Below are 18,065 nucleotides of genomic sequence, written 5' to 3'. Positions count from 1 at the left end.
ACAAGATGAATCCTTTGCCTAGAGATGAACTATTCGCAATCATTAATATGACTGGTAGTTTTGTTTTTCAAATTTGAATGGCTGGCATTATTCCCATGGATGCTTGTGTTTGGCTGATGATTCCTTTCCCTCCCTTTTCAGGTAAAGCGGAAATAGGTGATAAAGAAGAGGGTGATGATGGTAATGTAGTTCTACGGACCATTAACACATGTTCTGAGCCCCTCGGCTCTACCAGTGCTTCTTGATGTCATTTGTCATAAAAAATTGAATTTTCTATTCGTTCCAATTCAGTCTTTCCATTCTCTTTGCCACCACTCCAATGCAAAATAAAATCCTATTATCATAGTAGGTTGAAACAAAGAAATCCTTCAATTATGTATGGTTTTAGAAGTGACATTCTTTTCCCTTCTTTTTTGTCACTTAATTTATGCATGTCTTTGTGGTTCCATTGCTCTCATACTGCAGTACAAAGACAATGCTACACAAAGAGATGGAATGAAAAGACAGTTTGAGGTGATGTCCAAAGTCGAGTCAACTCAACTCCAGGCACTAACACTGAACTCAAATGTTTTCCACTCTTTCTAGATGCTGCCGCGGGAAATAAAGATGTTGAGATGGCGAGTCAAAACCTAGGTACAGTTCAGTTACATCTAAAGCTCCAGCACGGACAGGGTGTGATTTTCTATTACTGTCGATTATTGCAACTACACTACACATCACTCACTGAGTGGGAAGTAGCGCACGTTGATCTGACTCTTATTATGGGAATTTTACGAGCTGACCGACGTGCAGCTCATTGCTCTGGTTTTTACTTAAGTTTAAAGTTTGATTAAAGATCTAACCTGATCAGTCTTGTAAGCAACAAAGAAATAACTACTATACAAACAGACCCCTGAGACTCGGTTGTGTTTTGTTGTGCTGATAATAAGAGCCTTAAGTGAATTTTTGTGTATGTGTGTCGTGCGTGCGTGCGTGCGTGCGTGTGTGCGTGTGTGTGTGTGTGTGTGTGTGTTACAGAGAGACAACCATTAACTTAGAGCGAGAACCATGTGTCTCTCTCGAAATATCCTCTGTGTTGCTTGTGCATAATTAAGATTCTACATTTGCTTACTGGCAAAGCGCAGCGCCTTGTCTCAGTTCTGTTTTTGTTTTATTCAAATCCCATTGACAAAGATTTGACAGATAGAGCCTCTCTGAACATGAATTTTGTAGATATTCTATGAGTTATATCAAATGCAGCCCTGGGATGCTATCCATAACTTGAGACATGTAATTACTTTCTCGTGAGACACAAACAGAGAGGTAGGAGCTAGATATATAGTTAAAAACAATACCTGCAGAGAAATTCAGACAAAAATACAGCAGTTGCATCATTCTCGTGTGTGTGTGTGTGTGTGTGTGTGTGTGTGTGTGTGTGTGTGTGTGTGTGTGTGTGTGTGTGTGTGTGTGTGTGTGTGTGTGTGTGTGTGTGTGTGTGTGTGTGTGTGTGTGTGTGTGTGTATTGCGGATGAAAACCAGAGATCACAGATCAATATGTTACTTAATGATGTGGTCTTGGTTGCTTTCTTCATAAAATATATCCTTTGCACACAGACCTTTATTAACACGTTTATTTACCATTAGTACACTCCTCTTTTACATTTTTCTTTGTGTTATTCTTTTTGCACTCACATTTTTTTCTTTATCTGCTAAGACGATACATCTTTCAGCACAAGGACTGACTAGCATGTACAGCCTAAAATATACATAACAACAAACAAAAAAATCTTAAAGGTTGTTTGTAGTTTCTGAGTTTTGCTTTCTTTCCTGTCAACCCCTTGTGTCTTTCAAACTGGAAAACAGCAACCTGTTGGTGTAAAACAAGAGATTTCTGCCAGCAATCATGACGTATTGGCTTGTTTTGTGCCATGTGTTACAGGATTTAATTTGAAAGCTTTGATTCCATATGCCTTAAATAATTCTTGAAAATGTACTTCATTTCATATTTCAATGTGTGTGCCTCCAGATGAAAATTCCGGAAACGAGGACCCGAATCAAGAAAAGGATAAAGATGACAAAGAAAACCATGAGGAAGATGTAGGAATTGACAATGACGAGAACAACAAAGGCATTGACAACGAGAAAGAGGAAAATAAAGAGAAAGGTGTGTTCTTCAGGGTTCATACACAGGTTGTCAGTCGCAAATAATCATAATAAAATTGAAGTAAGTTCAGGGAATGGTCTGATTTCCTGATAGTTAGATAGATAGATAGATTGTATGTTATCACTGCATGCAGCAAAATATCCACAGGGCACTGCTGCAGACACATATGAATAAGTCAGTTGAATGCATGAAACCCCAACGGCTGACATAATGACAGCATAACAAAATGGAAATATAAATGTTTACATTTTGGTTGTCTGAAATTATAAGGTAAAGAGATGGAACGCTACATATGCACAATAGGGGTTTATTATTTCTTACAGTCAGTGGTTGAATCTATGCAAATTCATCCACAGAGAATGAGGAGAACCAAGTCAGAATGTATTGGCTCAGATTTTGTGCAATATTACAGATTGGACGTACAATATTCTATTACTGGACAGTCACAGTCCCAAGCACGTATTCACACTAACCATACCAACACAAACACATACTGTATAAACCAAGCGGATTTTGTTGAAGACGTGGCAGGTCAAGCTTCTCTTTTGCAGATACGTAGATACTATCGCCTGTCTGCAAAGACCCTGATGTCGTGAAAATATGTAGTGTGACCCACATCACAGCTTTGCTTCCTTTTTTCAGCAGAGGGAGAGCAGCCTGCTGCAAAGGCAGAAGATGACAACACAGCAAAGACCACTGTGGAGATGGAAGGTAAGATCGGATTTGCTTGGATTTGATTTGATATGATTTGATTTGACCTGATTGAGAGTCTGACTGACTGACTTACTATCAATGTGATTTGTTTCGTCCAGTCTGGTGTATTTGTGTACTTGTTTATTGAATTATTTTGGGTTTTTGTTGTCTGCTGTTCGTCAAACTAGTTTTCCCCTGGAATCAATCTCAGCCTATCTGAGATCTACTTCACTCACATAAAATCACTTTGTACGTGACGTTCTAGGAATTGCCGGGGGCCTCAGAATGTATAACACATCTCTGGAAGCCATGATGGCGGTGCTGAAGACAGACAATCACAGCAGATAAAGAAATGAACACTAACTATCATGGCTGTGTGGGATAAGCATTGCTCTTTTCTGGGCAGAATAGCAGCCAGTGTTCAATATTTGTTTATGGTGAACAAATCACTTTAACAGTGTTGTGTGTAAATCCAAAGCCTTATACAGCTTATTCCTCTGTGCCATACACCTCCATTGTTTACTATTAATAACACATCAATGAGTCAAACCATTGCACTGGGTGGCCTGTTCCTTATTGAACATGAGCGCTGTAGTTTAGTTAGAGTCAATGCCACATACACTAACCAGCTTTTGTAGGATTGTAATCAAATGTGTCTTGATCAACGGCTGAAAACAAATATAAAATTTTAATATTTGTCCAACAAATACATTATTTTCTCCTGTTTGAGTAACATTTCTTTAAAACTAAAGTGCCCTAGCCTGTATACCAGCCAAACTTAGCACCGCCCACAACATTTGAGGTCAGGAAGTTGGGTCTGGACTTGATCCGTTGTGGAGCAACTATGCTTGAACCAGAGTTGTTGGGACCAATCAAACTGTCAGGGCGGGCCTTATACGATGATGGACAGATGATCAACAGTAACGTTATCAAAGATGGAAAAAGTACTCACTTCCCGTACTCAAGTAGCAGTACTCAAGTAAAGATACTTGTTGTGTTAAAAAAAATACTCTGGTAAAAGTAGAAGTACTGATTTAACTTATTTACTCAAGTAAAAGTAACAAAGTACAGGCTTGGAAGTTTACTTAAAGTATCAAAGTAAAAGTAGTAGCCTCATAAATTACAATTTTTTATGAATATTACAAATGTTACTACTGCAAGCTGAGAAAAAGGCTCTTTATAGGCCATTGCCTATAATTTAAATGGATGTCTGCCAATAGGCCTAAAACATCACATATCTGATGATTGTGATAGAGACTGGGACTCAAGGTTAATAAGTTTCTGACTGAGCAGCAGTTTCTCTTTTTTAATCGTCCCCTCGACATTTAAAGGAATCTACATGTAATGTGTGTGTGCTCAAATATGGCTTCTGGAAAGAAAATAAAGCATTAAATATGAATTACTAAACAGACATCAACAAGTTCCCCATACTAAGCAACACATTGGACAGGAGTCATTCTTGATACCTACTATCGCAAACATCTCTCTCAGATAATGCCAAGGATGATTGCTTGCCTGCCGATCTCTGTTTTCTTCATTTTCAATCCTGTTGCCATCCATACTACTATGTGACAATGTCAGCGCCATCAAGCCGCAATAATATGCCGCCGAATCTGTCGAGTCGTATTAATGGTGCATCAAGTGCAACGTACATTATATGTATATTCCCATCCAATTCGATTGAATATGGTATTGATGATGGGAACAATAATAACGGTAACTTCAGCGAAATTATTTGAAACTTGTTAGTGAGGACTAGATTAGGACTGTATTTAAAGCTGATTCTGGTTTCCGTCTTCACCCCAGGTGTTTCTGTTAAAACATGGACGGGGACAATTTTTTGATGCTTTATAACAACCAAACAATGTGCAATCTAGCTAACAGGTGAAGAACACAAAAAACAAAATCACTAGCTAACTAACTTACTTTAAATGTGCGAGAACTATAGACAACAGGCTTAAATAAACTGACAACATAAAATAGCTTACAGTTCTCAAGGATGCACACACACGCACACATCTCAACCGATTATCCTCCGGACAGCTAGTCTCTTTTTCTCTTCTCTCACTTTTTTCTCCGTGTGGCGCGCACGCCCGCTCACAGTTTGAGACGTGTATCCTCGCTATTCTCCGATATGATCACCTCTTGTACAAAACTAAAATAACGAGCTAATTTTGTAAAATGTAAGGAGTAGAAAGTAACAAAGTATTTGTAAATACTTTGTTAATCCCCCTCTCTGGTCATCAACCACATCACTAAACAGAGCGTGGGTTGTATGTTTTAGATAAATGACTTTGCCTGGAAAAAAAATTGGCTCAGGGGTACCGACATGGCAGAGAAGTCCGAAGGTATTGAGAGACAGACTTACACATTGTTGGTTTTGTTGACAATAAGAAAGATAGTGAATAATAGTAGTTAATTTAAATTTGAATTGTACTGCTAATCTCTCTCTGTTTAGCTAGGTTTGCTATATAATTAGAAAAACTCTATGCTTCAGTTAAGCTCCAGGAGTAGGCCAACCATTTTGTTTTGGATCAAACTCATTTATGTTCGTTTGTTCACCACATAGGATAATCTGTCTTTATATATCCCCATCTTTCTCTGGCTCACATTGTCACTGATTAAAGGTATTCTCTGGAGAAGTAAAGGGTTAGATTTGTGGGCTCCAGCCACCCCTCTTCCACCACTGCAACTAACACAAAGGTCTGAGAAACTCACTCACCTCCATTTCACTTTCTTTGACTGACATTCAATTAATTTAGGGTGGGAGGGAACATTCCAGATAGATCTATCTGAGATAGCCTTCTCCATCCTCTCTGAAAAGCCATTCAAATACGTCCTCCAAACACTACAGGTTTTCCATCACTGGAAAGCTTCACTCCTGTTGATTGTGTCTTGCCTGAGCCAGCCGTGTCTTTCACTGTCCAGGGTTACCATGAGCCGTATAGTGTGTGGTGGCACTGTCAACCAGTAAACTTTGGTGTTATTCCTGATTGCAGGCAGATTGCATTTTGTATAGAGGAGCCGGGCTTTGGACCAGACTCAAACTGACTTGGATATTAAATCTCATGCAGGCCAACACAGCCCAGCTTAGCCATGCATAACCAGCTATTCACAGGACAAAATCAAATGATTCCTGAGCCAATACTTTTTATTAAAAATAATAACTGTAATCAGGCTGCCGGCTCATGGCCAGAAGTTAGATCTGCTTCATTTAAAGGAGTAATGAAATGCCTCAAAATGATATGAGGAATGAACCAAAAATTTTAGGACAGCTGAATGTAAGGTTACTAAGCACACACATGATATCTTGTAGTCTTTTTGTTAATCAGTGACTCCCCCTGTAATCACTGTTTACACTTTGTAAGATGTGTTATAGTCAGACATGTAACACAGCATTCTCAAATACCTTCCTTTAAATCTGCATCTACGTACTGTATACACATGTTTATGGAAGCATCTAGCAACTCAGTGAAAATGTAATCTCACAATGGCATTTTCATTTCCCATTTACATATGCATTAGTTGGGTCAATCAAAATTCACTAATGCAATTGGCTTTTGCATTTTTACCCCTTTTTAATGGCATTCTAAGGGCATTCTCTTGCAATACTAAAATAAAATGCAAAAGCATTTTGACATTTGAATTTTAAAGAATTTATTTTATGGTTGACAATATTTAAATGGAAAAATGGAAAAACATTGAAATTTCATTTCAATTAGGGTTGGGCAATATGTTAAGAATTTCTGTCAGCCTGACAACCGGTGATTGCAGGTTTATCATATAAAAGATAGAATGATAAGTTGTGATAAAAGTGTTCAAATGAATACATTTTAAATGAAGTTAAACTATTCAACAATTTGCATATTACATTCCATGTTATCACTATTATAACTGTCATTCATTATTACACTTGATTAAAGTTAGGTCTATCTGTTTTTATTTTTATTTTAGTAAGATTAATTAGCTGGCTTACTTATATCGCTGGATGCTCCAATGGATTGTTCTCTCACATACCCTGGAAAGCTCCGCATATCCTTCACTTTTTAATGCTTTACCACTGCCGTTTCCATTTTCCTTTTAAAGAGCCCATATTATGCTAATTTTTAGGTTAATAATTGTATTTCAAAGTTTTAACAGAATAGGTTTATATGGTTTCATTTTCAAAAAACACAATTTCTTTGCACATTGCTGCAGATCCTCTTTTCACCATGTGTCTTTGGGTCTCTGTTTTAGCTTCGGAGTGAGACATCTCACTTGTTTTATCTACAGAGAGAGATATCTCACTTCTAAACTATCTTTGTTGAAAGTCGCACATGCGCGGTAGTTAGGTAAGATCACATCAGCTAGATAATTCTTTCTCCAACTTTGGTAAGTACAAGGCAGGATTAGCTGGGAGAGACTTCTTCTAAACAAGCGGCCCTTGTCGGATACCTGCAGAAGAGGGACATGGAAGTAGCTCTTTTGAAGATTATGGTGAACTAGTCTGTGTTGTAGCAGTGCTTTGCCATTGAGAACGGGCTGGTATGCTAGGGCTAGCATGCTAAGGCTAGCCAACTCGTCTCGGCTAGTGACGTAGAAAAGTGGCGTATGGTGGTTTGTTGGGGTGGTGGACGGGTCAAACAACACAGGACTTTAACCCTGGAGACCGGGGATCGCGTCCCGCATGTGGCAGTTCTTTTCCACGTTCTTCTTCTCCCGTTGTTGTCGCTGTCTTCAGCGTGTGACGGTTCCTTTCCCTGTTGTTGCGTCTCCCAGAGCAGCCCAGTGTCATGGCAGTTGTACCCGGCGCGTTGCGTTTCATTTCCCAATTGTCACGTCCCCCAGGGCAGGCTGCCGCACTCAGGGCAGTTTGTGAAATGGCCACATTCTCATAAATAAACAAGAAAATCATGTCCCTGTTGACAAATCAATAAATCAAAATAATGGGACCATTTCACGAACTGCCAAGCTTCTCACATAGCTCAATATTTCACATATGAAAGTGTTTATCACAGCTAAGCATCTCATTCCCAGCTCAGTCACACAAAATAATACAAAGCCTTGTGCTTTATTCATTCTCACTCTCATAATTATTTTGTTAATCTATCTTGTTAAATGTAATAATCAATTAAGTTTACACACATTGCCTTGCATTAGATACAGATGTAGGATACAGCACACAGGTCATTTGCTGATGTCTTAACTCTTCATATTACCAAACTATGCCATCTGTTGTTTACATTGCAGGCCTGTTCCTACACGTATGTAGTTTTGTTTGCGCATTTAGTTTTGTTTTTCTTAGCTCTACAAATGACTTCAATTTAATGCAATCTTTTATAAGCAACCCATATTATCAAAACAGTATGTAACAAATATTATATTCTGGAAATTTCTGCTCTCTGGGATATCCGTGTGGAGTAGAGCTATGCAAGAGGTAGAGGACAGATTTTGTATTTTAAATCAACCTCCACAAAATGATTCATATGTGTTAAATATCTCCCTGCACAGAAAATTAGATTCTCAGTCCCGATATTTGGGATTTTTTAAATGCTCCCCAAATTGAATCTGAATCCAAGGCGCCTTTATTTATGAATATTCATAACATACTTTGGAAATGGAGGCTGTATTGTTAATGTGTTTGAAACATCTATCCAGCAGACCTTGTTCTGGTGACTTGTGAGCGTGGGCACCCACTTCAGTAAGCTCATGGAACATCCATAGATTAAAATGAGACTGTCTTTGCCTAAAGCTAGGAATAAATACATCTGAGTTGTGAACTGAGATGGTTTTTCCTTCATGCATGTTTGATTCTCCTACAGGAGTCGATAGCTATCGTCTTAGCTCCAAAGGTACGATTTAATGGCTACACAGATTCAATGCCACCGAGTGAACAGCAGCTCATCCTTCTTTCCAATCACACTTTGATCCAGTTTCGCCTGTAAAGCATTTGCATGTCATGCAATACACCAACACAAACCCGAATAAGGTGGGCAAGACTGTTTTGTGAGAGCATATCCTATTACACTGCCAGTCAGTTTAGTATGTGCCAATTATCAACACAAACTCTTTTTTTTTTAAATATGACCAAAAGATTGCGCTTTTCCTTCAGTTCTGCTCGTCATTATATGCCTGAATATAAGGCACAGAGAACCTTGCAATTGAGGGAGCCTGAATGTTTTATATATTTTTTGGTAAAGCTGGCCTCTGGCTGACATGGATGAAAGCACCTTTTTGAGTATGAAAGGATGCTACAGAGAGTTCTTTAGAGGGGGGGACTTTACCTAAGCATAGCTGGGTGCAGACCGGATGCGTAAGTAGGGACCGACTGTAATGGCACACTAAAGCCAAGCAGGAGGGACCCTGCAGGGGAGGAAGAGAGAAAGAGGATGGGGAGACAGACAGACCCAGCAGGCCATCACAACAATCTAAGCAGAGACAAGACACCATTACATCAGCCCGGAGGCTGTTGGAGCTGGCATTCCCACTGCTCAGCTCTCCCTTGATTTTTCTTTGTTTCCTTTTCTCTCAGACCTGTTGTTGTCAAAAAACATCACAGAAACACTAGTAAACTCTACTTCACACTCATTATCAAAGTTTTTAAACTTGTTTATGGTTACTTTATTATTTAGATTTCATGGGTGTCTATCTCCAAATGGTTTGTCCCATGGTGGCCAGGATGGTTTAAGTATAGATGGGTGTGAGTGCTTTATTTGGTGCTGTGACTTTGCCACAACCGCTTGCAGCTGACTGTATGTGAGACTCTCAGCAGAAAGCCAAGCTGCATCTGCATGTGCCATATGGTGCCCAAAAACACATGCACCCACCTTTCTCCCTTGTAAGATCCACAAACAATATTTATAAAAATGCATCAAAATGGGAGGTGCAACAAATCCCCTTCTAACAGCTCTTATAATAATTGGTGTTATTCTCTTGTTTTTAAACATCATTTAGGGGATGTTATTGATTTCTATGTATTTTACTCCCTTGGTGGTACAGCTTGAGTCTAACAGAACAACAAGTGAACATAAATGACTCTTCTGAAATCCAGAAGACTTTCCATTGGCAATATCAAGGTGCATACAAAACTATTACAGCAAAGGGACCCTGTATAGTCATTCTTTTGTGTTAAAGCATCAAGTATAAAGAGTGGAATTTCTTAGTAATCATTGCAAATCAAAAGAGAGCTTTTTCATCTTTTTAACAAGTTCAATAATTTATTCCAGAATGAATTGACATGTTCCTCTCAGAATGTGTTGTTGCTAAAGTGTGCTTTGCATTTATGTTCCTTCGTTTTAGCAAAAAGGATTTGAAGCTTAGTTTAATTGGTTGCTATGTGACCTTTTGTCTTTGCCTTTTGTGAACAAAGGGATACTGGTGATGTAAATTTAATTCTGGAGAGCAAAGCAATCTTTCCTGTGGCTAAGAGTTGTCAGCACACAATTAACTTTTGGCATACCATTGTATACTGTAACACTGAGCGGCTCCTCAGGGAGCAAGCTGCCACTGGCTAAAGACATTAGGCTATACTTGTGTTTTATAGCTTCATACACTGACTGTGAAAGTCCAGCAACAGCAGCTACTCTAGTCACAGCCCTGCTGAGGCATTGTGTGCGAGTGCTTTGTAGACCAACCGCAGTCTGTTCTTCATCCGTATTAAGGAGCTTTTACCGTTGAATTCCACTTGGCTTCTTGTTTTGACTTGCTTTATTCATTTTAAGTCACTGGATATCAACTCAAGCTTTTTTACTGGTGATGTCAATAGGAAAAAGTTTGACTTTTTAAAATTCCTTTGGAGTCTGAGGGAATCATTCCACAGCACTCTCCATCAGTTTGTAATTTCTTATTGTCTTATTGATTAGAAATATGGAACTCTGGTCATTTAGCTGGAGATAGGGAATAGAACAACAATGTGCACAATGTTTATTATGTTGGTTACCTCTGGCCCAGAAGCCAACCTCAAAGAGGGAAGGCCTCACTTACGACACACTTTTTCTGTCCTCCTTTGAAGCTCCCTTTCTTTGATAAGCTCTCTTATCCAGTCAACTCTGAGCAGAGTGAGAATTTGTGTGCCAGCAGACAGGCAACACATGTGTCTTTGAAAAGTCGCATACACATTCGAATCTCTATCACAAATACACATCCTTTAAAAAGAAACACACACTCTGTATGGGTTGCCAGCCTGGTCTAACAGAATTCCATGAAATGATCACAAACTGTTAACACCACATTATGTGGTGGTGGCACGGAATGTGTGAAAAGTCTGTGTGGCCACCACGGAAAATAATGCCAATGCGAAGTCAATGAGAAGATGACGTAGCATTAGGAGCAGGTATGGTAGCGAGTAGTATGAAAGGCTGAAAATCTGCGTAAGGACGTTGGTTGGGGTGGTGGATGGGTCAATCAGGACTTCCACACAGGAGACCGGGGATCATGTCTTGCGTGTATTCTTTCCTAAAGTTGCTTTCTACTTTTCCTAAACCCAACCATACGGTTCTTCCCGCATGTCACGGAACCGTAAGCCCTCCCACTTTATCATTAACTTAAGGGGCCGTGTTTATGTCATGGAACTCTACCATGGGCCCATCACAGAATTTTTTCCTACTCTATGAAACTGCCACATGTTTTGAGTTGAGGGGCCGTGTTCATTTCATGGAATTCTGTGAGATTTCCCAGTGAGATACTGAATGGTCTTTGAGACTCACACATGCCACTTGGGATTTTAAGTCTAGTATTTTCAGGTATTGACCCCTTTCTCACACTTCAGCTTCACTCAGAATGCAGAGAATAGAAATCAATACAACATATTAGAGCTGCTACATTTAGTCAATAATTTTGATTGCAGCCAAATTAAATTGCAACTATTTTGATCAAATACAGTATTACTTGCTGAAGCCTTTTTAAGTAATATTTGAATATTTGACGTTCCACCTTCTTTTTTTGCTCCCTTGACAATATTCCAACAGAATATTTTAGGAGGGGTATGAATATACCCACTATTTGTTTCAATTATTAGAGTGCAAACACTCTTGGTTGGATTGAATAGTTGAAACAAATAGTGGGTATATTCATCAATAACCAAAATAACGGTTATTTGCAGCCCTAATGATATGATACTGTGCAGTATATTATGTCATATGATTAGGAAGTGATACATGAGAATAAGTCATCACAGTAAACAGGTAATTTGACAACATTGGGCAAAGAAATCGCAACCAGCCCTAAGTAAACGTCTTCATTTGCTGTAATTACATCCCTATCATTCAGTCCGCTGACACTACACTTGCTTCTGGTGAGGCTTACCAATCAAGCTGCTCTCTTGCTGACCTTTCAGTGATAGACAGCTCCTCTGCCAGGGCTCTTGGTTTTCACTGCAGTCTAGACGAGCACTTTGATTATATTGACCAGTCCGATCCATGATCTCCTGCGGAAATCCTTGAGCTGCTGAGAAGAGGCATCACTTCATAACTGAAAATCAGTCAGCTGGGCTGAGCCTTGTCCTCAGGGGCACACAAGCATCCAGGCCTGCTGCTTCTACACCTCCCTCCTACGCTGCTGTGTGTCCCATTTTAATGTTTTTCAGGGGATAGCCAGATAACCTGTCAAATTTACCAGTCCCATGCAAGACTGTCTGTCTATGCTTTGATATAGTGAACCCCAATAGGTACTGAAGACAGAGGTGGGCAGCTTCCTGCAACAGTCTAAAGATTATGTAAAGTAATTCAGCAAGTGATGAGAGAGGAGCAGGCCACCACTGACAGCAGGTTTAGCAGGTATGTAGGTCACACAGAGGGAGGCCTCTTTTGCATTTTTTCCTTCCATGTCTATTTTTGTTTTGTCTCACTCTCTTCTTTACCTAATCAGTTATTCACCTACTCCTTTCATCTCAGTGTTCTTGCTCTTTTTTTATCTCCTTTCTTGTCTTCTGACGGATCATTGTGACTGTTTCACACTGACTTGGACAAAGTGGGGAATACAAAAAAACTAAAAAGAGAGATCAATAGTGAGAGACATTGCCAGGGGAGATTTTCACTGGCTTTCCTGTTTCTTTCAACCCTTGTTGTGTCTTATCAACGGGTTGCCAATGGTCATTTTCCAATCCTTTTTTGCAACATTTGTTGTCAACTGTGGTCCCTCTTTTCTTTTGCCATCTCTCTCTGCCCTCTAGTTGTCTTCACTTTCTCTAAGTTGTAGCTTAACCCCAAAGCAGATGGTCTCCTGTTCTCTTTCACTCATTTGGAGTACTCTGTGATTTCTCATCTTGTCAAGCATGGCCCAGGCCTGTGTAATGAGCTTGGGCCTTTTCAGCCTGTTTAGGGGACCCTAACCCAACTTGGAGCCGCCCCACCACAGACACAACTGCGAGGTTACCCAAACCCGCAGGGGAGCACAATGCTACTCAGTGTCCACAACCCCTCGGCCTTTTCTTAGGGAGAAGAAAGCCGGAATATTAATGAAGACTCTTGGCTTTTCAGGAGGATAGTAGTATAGAGGGGCGGTCACAGTGTTTATTGAGCAAGCTTGTTTTCATCTCCCTAGCTTGCAGGTCACAGCTCGGTGCTCTTTAATTGGCTCAGATTGTCAGACAGTGTTCCATCTCATGGCAAAGTAAACTCCAGCTATCAAACGCTGCCCCCCCCCCCTTGTTCTCAAAATCCCTATTCCTGTTTTGAGAATGGCAGCTCACGCAGCTAAGCTATTTTCACAAGCCTGCACTACAAACCTAACATTAACATATGAAAATGGGGTGCTTTCCACATTTACCAGCTCATTAGTTCTTTTGGTTGGGCACTTGTTGAGTTCCATCCGCTCTTGTTTTGCTTGAGCAGGGAGATGTCTTTAATTATCTTTGCAATAGGCATTTCAGCCCCAAAGCTATTAGTCCATGCAAAGTTCAACAAGGGGGCTCTTTGATACTTGTTTAAAATACATGGCCCAATGCAGACGAGGCCCAAGTCTCTCATAGACCACCCAGTTTACATGCTGAAATGAATTCTCTCATTTCCTGAAAAGAATGGAGCTTCTCAATAGATACTTTTGTTGACCTTGATATTTTCCTGTCTTATTCTCTTCAGATCAAATACTATTCAACAAGCAGCAGCACTCTGCCCGTGTCTTAAAAGCCACAGAAACAAAAGACTTGGAGCAGATATTTGATCAACTTAAGCAAGATATACATAGTTAATGCAATCAGTGAAAGAGATTTAGTTGGTAAATGTTTTTCAGCTGTGGTGCGTTTGATTTTAGCATACTTTAGTGGCTGTTTAGCAAATTAAAGAACGGTTTTAATGGTTTTCAGTAGCTCCCAGACTGAGATAGCGATGAGTCATGTCCATTGTTTGAGTGGGAGTAGCTGGACACCTGTGTGAGCTGGCTGGGTTCAAAGCTCCAGGACCTGTTCAGACACAGCAGACCAGCCCCCCACGCCATGGTTTGATGATCAAATGAACTGAAGAAAGTCTCCTGGGGAACTAACACTGTGGGGCAAAGACACTTTACACCTCCATCGATTTTTAGTCTTTCACTGCTCAAGAAAAATGAATTTGAATCAAAGACAGGGAGATGTGTCCAGTGGCTGAGGGACAAAAGGAACGTCCTGTTCTGCTCAAGGCTCCTGCCTGGAACATTAAACAGAGACGGTTTCCCATGCTGTCGTGCTGGTGACCCTCGAAGACTGCCTCCCACATGGGCTGACTGAGCTACAATGACAGGCACATCAAAAGTGGTGTGGAGACCGTACTACTGCTGATTGGAACAAATGTTCTTTAAGGATGATGCAAAATATTGAGAAAAATTATCATACAAAGGCTAAAGCGAATCAAATGGATATTTCATTTATTAAGAGGTTGCTTTCAAATCTAACTTGCCATTGCAGTCCAGTCCAAACACATTTCCTATCAGGGTTGAAAATTGTGGTGCAGAACACAAATGCTGACCAACAAAACACTAACAACCTCTTGTCTAATAAATGAATGGAAGGTGGGGGGGAAGTCATTTTCTGCTTGTCTGCATACAAGGGTGACTTATGCCCAACTCTCTTCCTTCCTCTCCCCTCTTCTATGTACGCAGATGTGAACACACACACACACACACACACACACACACACACACACACACACACACACACATACACATACACACACACATCCTCCCTATTAAGCTACTGATGTTTTTTTCTCGCCGGGATGTTATCACTAAACTTTTGTAAGGCTGAATTGACGGGAAAAGTTAACATATGTAAAAGTTTGGCAAATGTTTTAATTGTTTTTGATCTTCTGCGTGGCCTCTGTTCACTTGTAAATTAATATGTCACAAAAACCTCATTGTAAATTGTCAGATAACAAAGAGATAAATTGATTACAGCTCTCAATTCTGAGAAAAGGCAGATCAGATGCCCTTTTAAACCCTCATTACCAGCCACTCATGCTGATGTTGCCTATCTTCATCAAGAAATGTCACATTTTAGTGTAATCCAGGAGACATGTTTGAGACAGTCAAAGTACAAATATCAGATGCCCTCTTTCTGTAGACACCCACGATGACCCATGCAGTAAACAAATTGTGTTACTATGCGTCTGTTTTTACATACTAATTTGGTATTTACATACCAAAATGGAAGGTGGGAGACACTGTTAGTGCAACCCGGTCTCACGGCAGTTTGTGAAATGGTCACGTTATTTTGATCTATTGATTTGTCAACAGGGACACAATTTCCTTGTTAATTTTGTGGTGGTCACCTCTTCTGCAGGCCAGTTTCATGGCAGTTGGTGAAATGGTACAGTTCCCAAATATAATAAACAAGAAAATTGTGTCCCTGTTGATGAATTAATAGATCAAAACAATGTGACTATTTCACGAACTGCCATGGGACTGGGCTGCAGCAGCCTGCTCTGGGGAACGAAAACGGCTGCCGGGACACAATCCGCGGTCTCTGGGGGACGCAACAACAGGGAAATGTCGGACCGCCACACAACAACGGGGGCAGTTGTGGTTAGTAAAGAACAACAGGGAATGGATCCGTCACACGCAGGAGACGTCAACTACAACGGGACAGTTGTGGTTAGTGAAGAACAACAGGGAAAGGATCCCTCATACGGGACAGTTGTGGTTAGGAGAAGAAGAAAGCAGAAAGGAACTGCCACACCCGGACGAGGTCTTTGATCTCCAGGGTGAAAGCCCTGGGTTGTTTGACCCATCCGTCACCCCAGCCATCCACCTGATGCAGCTTTTCAAAACTGCTTGCTACCATAATCATGTTGTTGTCACAAAAGATGCTTCCCATTAAAAAACATGAATTTAAAATCCATGCTCACCACCACGAGAAAATCGTGTCCCTGTCACCAAATCAATAGATTAAATAACGTCACCATTTCACAAACTGCCATGAGATTGGGCTGGTCCTGACCTCTTAGGGTCCCAGCTTTAAGAACCACTGGTGTAAACTGTCTAGTTTGCTGCTGACGGAGTAAATTCAGTCTACTGTTTTTGTCTTTTCCCTATAAGCCCTTTGTGGATTGTGCCTCTCCTTCACCAGAGCCTTGACAGACGCCCGTTTTTCTCTTTCCCCCATCTTGTTTATGTGTTTACTACAGCACATTCACATAAATGATAGCCCCTCTACCATCAGTACACAGGAGTCAAATTAGAGAGCAAGACATAGCCGCGAAGTTGTTCCCTCCGAGCCTCAGGCAGGCTAGGCTGGAGCCCCATTTAATTGAAATTCTGAGCTTTTTGCTTTGTCTTGATCAGTGCTGGATATTAGAGGCCGAGGATGCTAGCCTAGCACCAACACTGGGTTGTTATTACCTTAGAGAGGAAAAGAAAGGAGCATCTGGAATGGGGCCAGTGCTTTAGTCAGCCCCTGCTGCTGACACAGGCATGCTATGCTAGCTCATATAAAAGGCAGATATGATGGAGGCTCTGTTCCGACATGAGTCGCCACATCAGGCACATTCCATTCGTCTGGCTTGACGTGTGGAAAAGTGTATCTTTTTATATTTTATGCATAATTTATTATGTCACTATTGAAGCCACGCTCCTGGCTCTTGAACATACAGTATGTGGTACATTGTGTGTGTAGATGTTCCCTGTCACTGTATTCCTTTACTGTGATGATCTTGATCTGTTGGTACAGCTACTTATTTGATTTATTTATAATGAAAAGCAGAAAACAATAAAGGATCGTTCAGGGTTATGACAATGTAGTTGTTATTCGCAAGGTTTTGGCCATTTCTATCAATGAGTAGTTGCTGATACCTTGGACACAACAGCTGGGCGAGAAACGCTCAGACAGCTTAAAACATACCATGATGAACCAGATCATCTAAACCATTTATTTCTTGGAGGTAAAACCAAAGATGATAATAATCCGTCATTGCACAGAAAACCTTTACACCAATTGCACAACCGACGGAAGCAGGGTAGATCTCTAAACTATTATTGAAGCCGGTGTTTCTAGCCTCTTCCGACAGCTTTGTAGCCATGATGTGGCCATGTTCTCAGATCTCAGCAATTAGTATAATGAGTATAACATTACTATTACTGATCAGAACTGAATCCAAGGAAAAAAGATCCAAGCTGTAAATAACCAAAATTATCCTTTAAATAGTTTTGCGTAAAAAGAAAATACTGTTACTTCACCCCCCTGGACGTTTGCATGCCTCAGATCAAAAGTAAAAATAAATAAATAAAAAGTGTGTGATTGTTGCTGCTTCATCCTTCCTGCTTTTCAGTAGTCCCTGAGTCCCTAAGTCCCTAAGTAGAGTCTTAGGGAAGAGACATTTTATTCCAAAAAGTTACAACAGTTTTAAATCAGTTCTATGTTGAAGAAGCAGTGTAATGTACTGTATTTTTGCCAAAGCTGGCAGCCTACACGTCCAAATTGCCAATAAAACAAAGGTAGCACATGCCGAAGCTGTCCACATGCTTTAAGAACCTTTGCAATCTTGCACATGTATCCAAGTTTATTACAACCAAGGACCCTGCATTTATGTAAGGAATTAAATTACATTGACCGCAGACTTGTTAGTGTAAATATACACAACACTGAAACCACTTTGGATGCTACATGTTCTTCTATCTCGCGTAAGCAGTTGTATTTGTTTACATCATCGCTGGACTGCCTGGGGAGAGCAGTTATTTTTATGGTGTGCTTTGTTTGGATCATTGTTGTTGCAAAGCCGGGAAGCGGCAAGGTTTGCTCAGGGAGTGACGAAGAAAGAGTTGTGTGTGGGGGGGGGGGGGGGGGGGG

General features: G+C 40.4%; 1 protein-coding gene across 6 annotated transcripts in view; it reads left to right on the top strand.

Moving 5' to 3' along the window:
* macrod2 (mono-ADP ribosylhydrolase 2) overlaps positions 1-18,065 on the top strand; it is a 415,852-nt gene that overhangs the window by 391,933 nt on the left and 5,854 nt on the right. For 2 of the 6 annotated variants that reach the window (XM_034897522.1, XM_034897520.1), the window contains exons 12-15: positions 142-180; positions 586-633; positions 2,006-2,143; positions 2,786-2,854. In XM_034897522.1, coding sequence (XP_034753413.1) covers positions 142-180; positions 586-633; positions 2,006-2,143; positions 2,786-2,854 — 294 coding nt within the window. The remainder of the gene's footprint in view (positions 1-141; positions 181-585; positions 634-2,005; positions 2,144-2,785; positions 2,855-18,065) is intronic. The other 4 variants (XM_034897525.1, XM_034897523.1, XM_034897521.1 and 1 more) reach the window with 3 other exon arrangements.

This window comes from Etheostoma cragini, chromosome 17 (assembly GCF_013103735.1).
Source record: "Etheostoma cragini isolate CJK2018 chromosome 17, CSU_Ecrag_1.0, whole genome shotgun sequence".
Classification (NCBI taxonomy): Eukaryota; Metazoa; Chordata; class Actinopteri; order Perciformes; family Percidae; genus Etheostoma; species Etheostoma cragini.
This window is presented reverse-complemented; position numbering and strand designations above follow the sequence as displayed.